The sequence below is a fragment of the Macaca fascicularis genome, chromosome 17 (assembly GCF_037993035.2).
Source record: "Macaca fascicularis isolate 582-1 chromosome 17, T2T-MFA8v1.1".
NCBI lineage: Eukaryota > Metazoa > Chordata > Mammalia > Primates > Cercopithecidae > Macaca > Macaca fascicularis.
This window is the reverse complement of record NC_088391.1, coordinates 99,406,857-99,420,701: the sequence shown is the minus strand read 5'-3', so window position 1 is coordinate 99,420,701 and position 13,845 is coordinate 99,406,857. Positions and strand designations below refer to the sequence as shown.

Genomic DNA, 13,845 nt, shown 5'->3' with positions numbered 1-13,845 from the left:
GTTTAATATATTTGAGCATCAGTTTGCTTTTGTGTAAAATCTTGAGCTTACATAAAAAAATGTGAATTCCAGGTGCATAATAGCAAGCCATTAAGAAGTTAATTTTTTAAATAAATAAAAGCAAATCATTCTTACTCATATATTCCAGTGTATTTTCTAAAAATTGTAAACAGTTTCTTGAAATACTTTCTAGAGATTACTATTCCAAAATAAAGCATGTGTGAGGATCAATGTCTGGATGTAAGATTAACTGAAAATAACAACCAAAACAACAAACTCCAATGCTTTTTATATTTAAAGTTCTCGTTTTCATGTAAACAAACATTGTAGACACTTCTTTACTAGATGTAACCAAGAAAAAAAAAGATTCAATATAAACCATATCTCCTTATAATGTTATGCTTTTTTGGCTAAAAATTTAAAAATGAGAATGAATTGAAAAACAAAATTATCAAACCATTTTAGTTGAAACTGACTTGTATCAAGGCATATAATCCCCAAGGAAAGGCAAGAGAAGTTGCATTTGGCATAGTATCTGCACAATTTGTTTTATAAACTACATGACCCGCAACCTTTGTCTATAATTATCTTGTGTTCTAGGGGGATACATGATAACATATGCAGATTTTTTCCTCAACCAAAATATTAAATATTGTAAAATATCATTAGTTAAATATATAGCCTTTTACATGCCATCAGATCTTCAAATGGTAAACTGAACTGCTTTACTTACTAATACAAGAAGCAGGACAATATCAGGGTTATCGCATGCACAGGCAATGTGCATGGGCGTCCAGAAATCTTCATCCTGGTGGTTCACGTTGACTCCTCTGTCAATCAGAATTTCTGCAATGAAGGCATTATCATACCGAGCACACTAAAAGAAAGAATACAAGGAAATATCCAATTATTACAAACTGTGATATGGCTTATTCCAAATGCCCACAGATTAAAAAAAAAAACTCAATGTCAATTTTGGGAGTTGAGAGGTGAAGCTAACCTTGGAAAAGATGTATTTCCCCGGCTAACCAACAAGGAAAAGAACATATGCAAGACTTCTGGGGAACTGGGTCAAGGAACAGCAGACAGAAAGAAGAAAATCAGGGTAGATAGTAGGAAGGTCAAAAAAAGTACTTACTTACTGGTTTTTATTTCATTTGGAAATAGGATTTTTTTTTTATAAAACTTGAATTATAATAATTATCTTCCTAAAAGTACAGAGTTGATCACAGTACCCTTCTACTCTAAAACATGCATAGTTTGTCACTGCCAAAAGAATAAAGTGTAACTATTTAATTGCATCCAAATAGACAAGGCCCTTTAGAATCCATGCAACTTAATTCCTCAACATTCCCATCTGTAGCCTCCACCCTAGTCACATTTCATAGCATGTCATACTGTAAAAGTTAACAGTTGAAATTAGAGTCTCCTAAAATGAATTTTTATGATTTTATACTGTTGCATTTTATATATGTTCAATAATTTACTAAATCAAACCATCAAGCAACTTTACTATCTATAGTTCAAACTCAGGTAAATATTGTATGTGTAAGTCAGGGCTGGCATCACGGGTGTACAATCTATGCAACTGTGCTTAAATGAGTCCTGTACTTTGATGTTCTGCCTTTATCATCTTGAATTTCTAATTTTTGAAAAGTCCCACATATTTATTTGCATTGACCTCTTCAAATCATCTAGTCCTTTTATGAGTATTTTTATTTTTCGTCTTCTTTTTTTTTTTTTTTTGAGACAAGAGTCTTGCTTTGTCACCAGGCTGGAGTGCAGTGGCGTGATCTTGGCTCACTGCAACCTCCACCTCCCAGGTTCAAGTAATTCTCCTACCTCAGCCTCCTGAGTAGCTGGGACTACAGAAGCATGCTACCACGCCCAGCTAATTTTTTTATTTTTAGTAGAGATAGGGTTTTACCATGTTGGCCAGGATGGTCTCAATCTCTTGACCTTGTGATCCCCCTGCCTTGGCCTCCCAAAGTGCTGGGATTACAGGTGAGAGCCACCACACCCGGCCTTATGAGTATTTTTCATATTTACATCTACAAGTTACATTAATGCCAAATGCATATCAGTACAATTAGTTTTTAAAAACTTATTATTAAATAGGTCAGCACAATTTCTGGGTTATGAGATACACACTTTTTCTGTGATGTGTATGCATAGAACAGATTTCCCACCCCAAAGGAATGCCAATCAATATCCCACTGGAAGCACTGTCACACAAATTTACCCACCAATTCACTGGATAGTACCATTAAAAACAAATCATTGTAGAATTTTTGCTTCCCTGTAACAGGGACCAGATGTACCTTCCTGCTTGAATCAACTAAAAAAGAAAAACAAAATATATGACCACTGAATGATGGGCAGCAAACAAGATAAGCCCTACTACCGTTCCAGCCTCCTACCTTGAGAGAGTTCCCAGGCTACAGCACAGGGAGAAGAACCCCGCTTGACCAAGGCTGGCTCTTGAAATGTCTTGAGAGACCAGGGTGGTTACATTTCACAGAGCAGAGTAGCAGAGAGGACAAAGCTGCACAGAGAAAAACTTTAAAGTTCTAAAGAATGCCTCCCTCAAGTGCTCAGCTGAATAATGATCAGCACATGCACTCTAGGAAACTGCCCAAGGTCAGGCAAAGAACTGCCTGAAAAGAAAGAGAACTCAGGGCTCATAAATTACAAGAAATGGTGCCTGTTCCTGCCAACCATACTGAAAACTGCGTAACTGACAGGGCACTGGGTAGAGTACTAGATGTGTTTTGCTTCAGTGGAGGGAAATATGAGTCCTAAACTAAATGCTGCTCTGTTCCCAACTAAAAATTTTCAAATTCAGGCCCTGAAGAGATGAAATTGTTTCCAAATAATTTAGTAGCCCCCAAAGAGTTCAAGATTGTTTACAAAAATACTGAATACCCAACAAGGCAAAATTTACTGTGTCTAGAATCCAACAAAAAAATTGCCAAGTATACAAAAACAGCAGGAAAATAGGATCCACAGTGAACAGATACACCTGGTGGAATGAGCAAACTGGGTGTTAAAAGCATATTTATAACTATATTCCCTATGTTCAAAAAGTTAGGGGATCTATTGAAGATGTTAAGTACATACATGAAAGATATTCAAAAGACTCAAATTTAACTTTCAGAGATGAGACCTTTAATGGCTGAGATGGGATCAACAGCAGACTAGATATTTCAGAAGAAAAGATTTTTGAAAAGATTTACAAATCAGTTTGTAATAATTTGATATTTCCTTGTATTCTTTCTTTTAGCAGTAACATAAATTAAACAAAATATGACAAGGAAAGAAAAATGATTTTTTTTTAATGGCAGAGCATCAGTGATCTGTGGGATATCTTCTTAAAAGATTATGTCAGAATGAAGAGCACTGAGAATTGTGACTGTGTGAGTTATATATATTTTTTCATTTAGTCTATTTAAAATATAATTGTTTAAAAATCATGAAAGAGTATGAGGTTTATAATGTATACAGATTAAAATATATTACAGCAACAAAACAAAGGCTGGAAGGGGAGAAATGAAAACATAATATTTTAAGGAATGTTTTTATGCTACATGTGAATGGATAGGATGCCACTTGAAACGAGAGAGGGTTAAGTCAAAGATGTATCCTAAATACTAAAGCAACACGAAAATAACATGCACAGTGCATAATACCACAAAAGAGATAAAACTGATTCATGAAAAATACTCAAACCTAAAGAAGGCAGAAAAAGAGGAGAGAGAAACAAATGGGACACGTACCAAAAAAAAAGGAAGGTGGTAGATTTCAATCTAAACATGTAAGTAACCATATAAATAAGTGTACATATTCTAAATGACACAAAAGGCAGGGAGTATTAGACTGGATAACAAAGCAAGAGCTAATAATTGTCTCCAAGAAACCCTCCACACTTTGCACTGAAACCAAGATGACAACAAGCGTGTTCACTTTTACCACTTCCCTTCAACATTCCACTGGCAGTTCCAGCCATGGCAAAAAGGAAGGAGTAAGCAAATACATTCATCTAGATTGAAAAGAAATAATTAAAACTGCCATTATTCACATATGACATGATTGTCTATGTAGAAAATATAATGGAATATGCAACGTTATTAGAACCAATAATTAAGTTAGCAAAGTTGAAAGACGGAAGATCACTATACAACAAAACAAAGATATTCCTATATGCTAGTGGTAAGCCTTTGAAAAATAATTTTTAAATTAAAATAGCATTAAGGATATTGAAATACTTAGGGATAAATCTGACAAAACATCAGTAAGACCTGCACACCAAAATCAACAAAATATTAGTGAGATAAATTTTTTTAAAACCTAAATAAATGGAAATTTATAGTGTGTTCTTAGGTCAGCAGATGCAATATTGTTAGGAAACCATTCCTTCCCAGATTGATCTGGAGATTCAATCCAAATGTGTCATAATTCCAGATGAGTTTTTTTGTATATATTGAAAAGCTGAATCTAAAATTCATAAGTTAATGCAAAGGACCTAAAATTGCCCCAAAAAGTTTAGGGTGGTGGAACCCAAAATTCATGAACTAAAGCTACCTAATTTCAAGCCTCATTATGAAGTTATAGCAATCAAAGCAGTGTGGTGTTGGCATAAAATCAAATTAATCAATGAACACAACAGAGAATTTAGAAATAGATCAATTCATGTATAGACAACTAATTTTTAAGAAAGTGGCAAGCGAAATTCAGTGAAGAAAGAATGTTCTTTCAGTCAACTATACTGAAACAATTGAGTACACACATGTATAAAAATCCTTTTGACCTACATTTTGCCCTATATTCAAATATTACTCATAATGTAAAATTGCAAAAGATGTAAAACCAAAAGTTACAAAAGTTCTAAAAAGAACATAACAGAAAATCTTAGTGATGACTAAAAATGCAGCCTATCAGGGAAATATCAGCAAACTGAATTTAATTAAAATAAAAATCCTCTGTTCCTCAGGAGATACTTCTCAGTGTATAAAAAGACAAGCCATAATCTAAGAAAAAATATCCACAAAACACCCATCTGTTAAAAGACATTTATCATGAATATACAAAGAACTCTCAAAATTCAGTATGTAAAAAGAAACAAAAAAACAGCTTCAAAGATTAGGCAAAATATTTAATCTCTCACTTCACCAAACAAATGGGTGTTCAAATTATGGTTCGAAATCATGATACACTAACTGAATACTCATACCGTCCCCTATTATCAGGTTGTGTCAAGAGTGTATAACCACCACAGCAAACAAGCACGGTGTGAGGTCCCTAAAGAGTATGGAGGAATGTATTAGCAGACATCATTATTAGGATTCAAGTAAGCAATGGGTGCAATGACAAATGTGAATTCTTATAATTTTGGTTTTGAACTAAGGTCTTTCTGTATCTGATGTTCTTGGTGATGTGTAGCAATAAAATGGTCACTAGACTCAGTGTCCTGACCGTATGAACTGAGGCCTCATCCCCTGGAGCTTCAGGTTTGGGTGCAAGGACACAGAAGGTGAGTGGCACAGTAGGAAAGTTCAATAAATTGATGTTAGAATGTGAGGCCCCAATCCAGTTCATTTTAGAAAATTCATATGCAAGTAATTCCTTTTCCACTCTCTTTAGCTTTGTGATAGCTCAGCATATAATCAATAAAGATGTGACCTCCTCCTTCTGCGCCTGTCAAGATATCCTTGACCTGCACCTCAGGAATCTACATTTATATTCAGATACCTGCAGCTTGGATTTTCACTGTGTTTCATCAAACAGAGTTAATTAGATCCAGCGTTGAAAGTGGTATCAGCCCCTCTCAAGTGATATAATTTTGGGAATCACATTTCAGAGGATTATGAATAATAATTTGACAGCAATAAATACCTTCTAGTCACTCTTGTCTGAAAAGAGTATGATGGCGGAACATTCCTGTTACAACGTTCTTATAATATTGTTATGTAGTAAATCTATTACCCTAGAAAGAATTTTCTTCAAGTCAGGAAATCTTCCTCCCAACTCACGTTGCTCTTCCTTACATCAGTCACTTTCCGGTGACACTTTATGGCACCAAGAAAGTGACTGAACCCACATTCTATTATGCCCAGCAGAACTCCGACACCACCAGGTCCTCCACCTGCAACCTGGAGCCAGGTCCCCAAGCTCCTGCTGTCACCTTCATTTACCACTCGAAATGCCAAGAAGAGCTAGCTAAGGTGGGACCCAGTGCAAAATGAAAATCTGCGGCTTCTAGTTTTAAAATTATTGACAATTTCAAGATAGTGATAACAGAGGGTGAAACCAAGCATACCAAGCATGGTACCTTTCTAAAAAGAAGGCCCTGTGTGACTATATGGGTAACCTACCTGTGATGCCTGCCCTGAATTACCAAGCCCTTTAATCAACTAAGCTCCTAGATTCCTGCATGGCCAGAGATTACTCCCCTCCAGGGAATGATGGGAACCCAGCTCAATTTCCATTTCTGGAAATGTCCAGAGAACCTAAATGGAAGTCAGTCTCCCTGAAAACGGCATCTCTCCTGCAGCCTCGTCCAGTGTAGGGAAACTTATTCTTCCACAGAGCACTAAAAAAGTTTGGATATCTTCTGAGCTTATCGTTGATTCTTCTGGAATCACTGGATGCTTACGTTGATGTGCTTCTTTCTAAGATTTACCCCATCCTTATGTACTACCTCTTCTCCCAACCTGGTCACTCTTCTCTGTCATGGAAGACTTGGGGACCACGATGACAGTCTTCTTTCCACTTAGAACACCATCAACAGAGGAAGCATTAACGATACCACTTATTCCACATAAGAACCCCAAAATGTCATCCCTCCTGGACTCCAACAAACTTTATCCACCCTTCTGGTTTGTCATTTAGCAAGACTGGTTTCACTCTGAAATATTACATTCTGGCATCCCAATCTGTGACTAAAATATCTCATTCCGCCTCCTAAGACAAACTGAGAGCGCAAGGTGATGAGAGAGCAAGTCCTTCCTCAAAGGCTGTCCAAGCCTTTGACTGTGTGATTAGAACATGTCAACAAATCCTTTCAACACTGCATCAGCAGTTCACAACTTCTCTTGTACTACACTCCTTCACTCATTTGTAACTTTCTAAACAAAGGTAATATGTCTTAATATACAAACTCAACACAATTCACATTGCCAATTCATCTGAAAGTACTGAAAATCATAGGAACCAAATGACAAGCAAAGGGAACTTTGAACTTAAAATGTGTGTGTGTGTGTGTGTGTGTGTGTGTGTGTGTGTGTGTGTGTGTGTGTGTGTGTGTGTTTTCTGTCTTGGTGTAAGGGGTGGTTTCTGGATTCTGGCCCTTCTAATTGGCTAATGAACATATCATGAATGACCCTGAAATCTATCACTCAGTAAATCAGAAAATTATTACAAATATTTACAAATCACACATCAAGTCTGAAGGTTCATATCAAATTCTGTGGTTCATACATAAGAGTTATCTTTCATCAATTTTTAAAATGAGGGTTGGATCTATTTTAACATGAGTTTTCACAAGTCTACATGTTTCACAATGAGAGCTTCCCCTTCCCTTCTCTGTAATGGTTATGGAGCAGTCATGGTAGAGGAGACTAGAGAAAGAATTATTAAGAAAGCATCCAGTTTGATCCGGGGTTGTCTTCATGAATGTCATGTGCCAGGCACAGTTCTACAGGTAAATTTAAAAAAAAAAAAAGCTCTGAACTTTTAGTAGCTATGGGGGAAGAAGCAGCGATGTGAGGTGCACAATTTGAATGAGATATAGTCCATGTTTTTGTCCTATGTTTATGAGTTCTCAGTAGTTCAAAGAACATTTCTATAAAGTCAGAAACAGTGACAGAGAAGAAAAGTGGGGGACAAAAGAGATAAATTTATATCAGTAGCAAAACAAATTTAATTTTTTTTGCAATTTCTCAAAATCTAACATCATTCTGGAACTTCCATACACTCGTTTTTATTCAACAGCAATGCCGCAGACCGGCCCTTTTAGCTTGTGCTTGCATCTGTGCAAACTCACGTCCACTTCTCTGCCACTACATCACACTGAAGGATCATATTCACTGTAGTGTCATCTTGAACATACTTATTTTTGCTTTTCATGATCTTCCCTCTGGCAAATATTATATTCCAGGTTATCTCGCCATAGATAAACTACGCAGAATGCGGTGAGTTGAATTATATTTATTATTTCTATTTGTACTGCAGAGAGCCACGGCTTCCGGCCAATGGAACTGGACTCTAAACACTGAACCACATCCAGAAATTTTAAAATCCTAAAAACCTGTTTTCCTGTTAAGTGAGTATAAACCCATCTCCTTCATCAGCAGCACTGGTTTGCTGTATTTTAAATTCTCTAGATTTTATTAGGCAACATGATATTCCAGCTGCACTTGGCAAGGTATATATGAAGGTGAATTACACAGTAACTACTCTTAAGAGATAGTGCTGTTTGATAGTGTGAGGTTTGTGATAAAGGGTATGCATAGCATTCTATGCAGTCACAGCAGAAGGTACCTAACAGCCTGATGGGAATTGGATAATTGGATATGGGAACACAGGAGCTAGTCTTGAAGGATCAGGAGGCATTTAACAAGTGGAGGCAGCCTGGGGTGAGACATTCATATATCTGTTAGTTAAACCTATATTTTCATTGAGGAACTACTATGCACCCAGCGCTGTGCTAAGCCAGAGGGCTGATATTATAAACAAGAACTCACCTCTGGAAGAACAACCTACAATTGGGGGATGACGCAGGCAGAAAGCCGAGAGGGGACAGTGGTGAGCTGCTGGCCTGTCTCAGTAGAGCTCGCCAGAGTAAGAAACAGCCTGAGCGATATCGAGGAGGAATGGAAACAGCCATTTGTGGAATTATTAGCAGTCTGGTACATCTAGAGAGTAATATAAATTATTAAGATTGCTTAAGGAAGGACTTTCTAAGTAGGTGAGTTTCAGGCTGATAAGTAAGGAAACCCTTTCTCACTAGAAACCTCTAGTTTCTCTAGGAAAGATTTTGTTACCAGTGGCTTTGAAGGTGGATTTCTGCAAGTTTCCTTAGGGGAGTTACAATTCTATCAGAAGTCTGTGAAAAATGCCTTGTTATCTGCCTTCACCCTGCCAGGAAAGAGTTCTGATTCTTAATAATTTGGGATCCTTATTACAAAGATATAAAAACAAAACACAAAATCTAGCTACTAACCTCACTGGGGCCTTTCTTTGATCGTTTGATGTGGAGCAAATCAGGCCTGTGTGTATTCCTAAAAAATGGAAAACTCATCCACTGGGTTTCTGGTAGCATTTAAAGCATCATCACAACGTGCTCTTCTGTTGCCCTTTTGCCCTCTAAGTCAAGCATGCAGGGAATCATGATAAAAATACGCCCGCAGGCAGGTCAAGGTTATTATTCTCATCCAAGATGTAGCTGGAGATTTCACTAATGATCTAAAATTCTGAACTAGGGACTTTCCAATTATGAATGTGATGGTTCTCAAGGACCCAAAAGACATTGAATTTGAAAAAGCCACATCCAGCCAGAATTTTGAATCTTGAATTGCACCCCTGGGGTTATGTGAAGAGTCTCTTGTTCACAGTCCGTGGCCCCTCCATTGCCTGTTTGCCAGGGCCAGGCAGCACCCTGCAGCACTCACCCTCAGACGTCAGATCACCCAACTCGCCTGGCTGTGCCCGCTCTCTTCCCTGCCCCTCACCTGCCTCCTGCTTTCTGCTGCTGCATCCTCCATGGGGCTCCCATTCCACATCCTCCAAGGAACATGCAGGAACAGCCCCTGTGAGGTCCTTGGAGGATGTGGAGTGGGGGCCCCGTGTGGAAAACGCCCCTGTGCAGAGGGGACATTGTCTTCTGCTGTGAACGATGTTCTTGCTAGAGTCTGCCCTTGTAGCTCTTGCCCTTTTTCTTCTAGGAAAGCAGAAAAGGGGGTTGGAGTTCAATGGCCAGTGTCCAGGTGGGTGGGCGGGGTCGCTGGTGGGCACCTTCCACACACCAACTATTTTTGTTCTTTAACACTATATATTTTTAAAAATAAGATACTTCTCTAGGCATTTTCTCTGGAATCCTGATATTCTGCCTCTGTAAAATACATTATTTTCTGCTAGAGTTTGAAAATTAGGCTGTTGAACCGCCTCTATGTAGTAAGTTGCTAATTATCTCTGCTTCCTATAGCATCCAAGCCTTTAGAGAAACTGATGGTGAAGCACAAAAAGCAGCTCGGTTTTGAGCAGCACATTTTCTTGTTTGAGTAGCAAAATTATTAAATAATTCAAAATTTAAATAAAAACAGTCTTAACTAGTTTTATGTTAGTTTTATTATATGAAACATGCATGCTTATTTAAAATGTTCAAGTCATTTGTAAAAAGGAAACAGAAAAAAATTAAAAGACCTTGTCCCCTTTACCCAACCTGAGTCACTGTTGAAAATTGCTTATCTGGTCTTCAAGATCCTCCATTGGCTATTAAAAGGATTCTCTCTCTCTCTCTCATACATCCGATTGTGCTATACACACTATTCTGTAACCGGCTTTGGACATGTATAATATGTTTTGGACATAGTTTCAGATACATTATGGCTCAATATATATATATCTTTTTCTTTTGAGATGGAGTCTCGCTCTGTCGCCCAGGCTGGAGTGCAGTGGCGTGATCTCAGCTCACTGCAAGTTCCACCTCCCAGGTTCACACCATTCTCCTGCTTCAGCCTCCTGAGTAGCTGGGACTACAGGCGCCCGCCACCACACCCAGCCAATTTTTTGTATTTTTAGTAGAGACGGGTTTCACCTTGTTAACCAGGATGGTCTCAATCTCCTGACCTCATGATCCACCCGCCTCAGCCTCCCAAAGTGTTAGGATTACAGGCGTGAGTCACCGCGCCCGGCCGGCTCAATATTTTTAACAGCTACATGAATTCCACTGTTTAAATTCCTATATCTATAATTCACTTGATCAAAGAAAGAGTATTTCTTATTTCTAATATATTTCATCCAAACTTGGCTATAGTCTGAGGCTGAGGGTTCAGTTACCATCAGGAGCTCCTTCTCAATTGCTCATTGAATAAAGGTACTAACAAAACTCCAGACATTTTAGCAAAACCTATGTAATACTGTTTTTTACTTCATAAACATAATTTTTTTTTTTTTGCAAAGAGTTAAATGTAAGGTTTCGTCTATACTGTCCTCATGAGACCAAATGCCTGGGATACAGACGTTGTTACTTTTTGCAATTAATCCCCTTCTGTCAGAGTACCTGATACCTGCCATAGGTTTAACACAGACATGATTCAATAGAGGATGAGGTAAAAAGATTAATTCAGATGTATTTGTTGAAATTTTATGAAAAAGAAGATAAAACTAAAGATGTTATATGGCCAAAAATATGAAAATGTTTCTCAAATATCCACTTTTAACAACAATTGAGGTAAACAACACAACGCAGTAATTTCTGCAGCTGATTCCTGATGCTCCACAAACGCATTCTGCCGTTCCCTCCAAGTCCCTGATCGTCTATAATTAGAGCTCCGTGCTGATGAAGCTTCAGGCTCCATAACGTGGGACGCCCAAAAGGTGAGGCAAACAGCACAGATACTCACGCTTGACATTTTAGATGGCTAAATTGCCTTTTTCAGTACTTAAGACATTTTGAAACCCTGTAATTTCATCTCTCCAGCAACCTGCAATTTTTCATTTGTTTTTATTTACTTGGTAACCCCAGGAAAAGGAGACTTCAGCACTAAGCGCCCCCTCCTTCAGCTGCCACGAGGTTTCCTTATCCGTCCTCCAGATTCATCTTCCACTTTGTCCTAGTCTCACAACCTTTGCATAACAATATAAAAATACAATATTTTTGCACTGGGTTGGGAGTTAATAAAGTGCTTTCCATCTCCCTCATCAGTTTAATCTTCTCATTTCTTTTTCCTTCAAATGCTACCATTTCTGAATCTTTATACTCTGTTACCCAGGCTTAGAGTATACTCTGTATACTGTTAACTAGGTCTTCACCCAAAGAGACGCTTATATCCCTAGAGCGCATTCATTCATTCATTGACTATGTATTGAGTATTCACTATGCATCACGCCTTACATCCTTAGAGCTCATTCGTTCATTCATTGACTATGTATTGAGTATTCACTATGCATCACGCCTTATATCCTTAGAGCTCATTCGTTCATTCATTGACTATGTATTGAGTATTCACTATGCATCACGCCTTATATCCTTAGAGCTCATTCATTCATTCATTGACTATGTATTGAGTATTCACCATGCATCACGCCTTATATCCTTTGAGCTCATTCATTCATTCATTGACTATGTATTGAGTATTCACCATGCATCACGCCTTATATCCTTAGAGCTCATTCGTTCATTCATTGACTATGTATTGAGTATTCACTATGCATCACGCCTTATATCCTTAGAGCTCATTCATTCATTCATTGACTATGTATTGAGTATTCACTATGCATCACGCCTTATATCCTTTGAGCTCATTCATTCATTCATTGACTATGTATTGAGTATTCACTATGCATCACGCCTTATATCCTTAGAGCTCATTCATTCATTCACTGATTATGTATTGAGTATTCACTATGCATCACATGCTAAGAACAGAAAAGTATACAAGACAGCCACAGTTTTTGAGATTTCAGTCTAGCCGAGAGAAAAAGCCACATATTCCATTAATTAGAATCCATTGTGACAAGATCTATGGAGAAGCAAGGCGGGTACATTATGAGACCTTGGACAAGTATTCACTATGCATCACATGCTAAGAAAAGTATCCAAGACAGTCACGGTTTCTGAGATTTCAGTCTAGCAGAGAGAAAAAGCCACATATTCCATTAATTATACTCCATTGTGGCAATATCTACAGAGAAGCAAGGAGTGTATGTTATGAGAGCTTGGACAAAAGGGTTATTAAGCCAGACCAGGAGAGTGAGAAAAGCCTTTGTAACTGATGCCCAGAGGCAGCCGAGTGGCCCCATTGTTTGCCTCCTTCACTGTCATCTGCGTATCCCTCTTCAGTCCGCTGCAATCAGCAGTTTCTTTTTCTGTCTCCCTCAGATGCACACAGTATACGCATTTTGCATCTTTTCACCCCAATATCTATCACAGTGTCAGATATTAATTAAGTAGTAACATTAATTAATTAGCTTATCTCCTTAACAAAGCTACTGAGCATCTCTGAGTATCAGGCGCTCTCCTGGGCATTATAATATTCATGAAAATATGACAAGTCCTGCCTCTGATGGAGCTAACATTCTAGGAAATAGAAAAGAGTCACCTGAACCTACGATGGGTTTGGTGACAAGTGTGCTATAAAAGATGGGAAAGAACAAGATAAAGGGATGGAAGTGAAGTTGCTTGACGTCAGCGGTGAGTAATTATACCCCATAGGGCAAGCCAGGGAGGGCTGCTCCTTTAGATCATGTTGAGCAGAGACCCACAGCAAGTCAGCAAGCGAGCCATGTACATCTGGGAGGCTTGTACCATGTGGAAACCCGGCAAGAGCACACGAAGCAGGAGCACAGGCCGGTGCTGAATGAGCAGCAAGACGGCTGGTGTCAGCAGAGCAGAGCACAGAGGGAAAGTGACTGGAGAAGATGCAACGGCTGTGGGCTGGGGCTTGAGACAGATCATGGTGTGGTCATAAGCAGGACTTTGGCTTTTACTTATGAGAGAAGGAAAGCTGTTGGAGCATTTCAGATACAGAAGTGACATGACCTGGCTGAGAATGGGAAACAGGACGGTGTAGGCAAAGATGGAACCTGGGAGAAGAGTGAGAAAGCTGTTTATCCAGAAAAGAGAGA

At 38.4% G+C, this 13,845-nt stretch overlaps 1 protein-coding gene across 12 annotated transcripts in view; it reads right to left on the bottom strand.

Annotated features, from left to right (window-relative positions):
* Nucleotides 1-13,845, bottom strand: part of MYO16 (myosin XVI) — a 698,554-nt gene that overhangs the window by 463,323 nt on the left and 221,386 nt on the right. For all 12 annotated transcript variants that reach the window (XM_045377420.2, XM_005586232.4, XM_074021383.1 and 9 more), the window contains one exon: nt 734-877. In XM_045377420.2, coding sequence (XP_045233355.2) covers nt 734-877 — 144 coding nt within the window. The remainder of the gene's footprint in view (nt 1-733; nt 878-13,845) is intronic.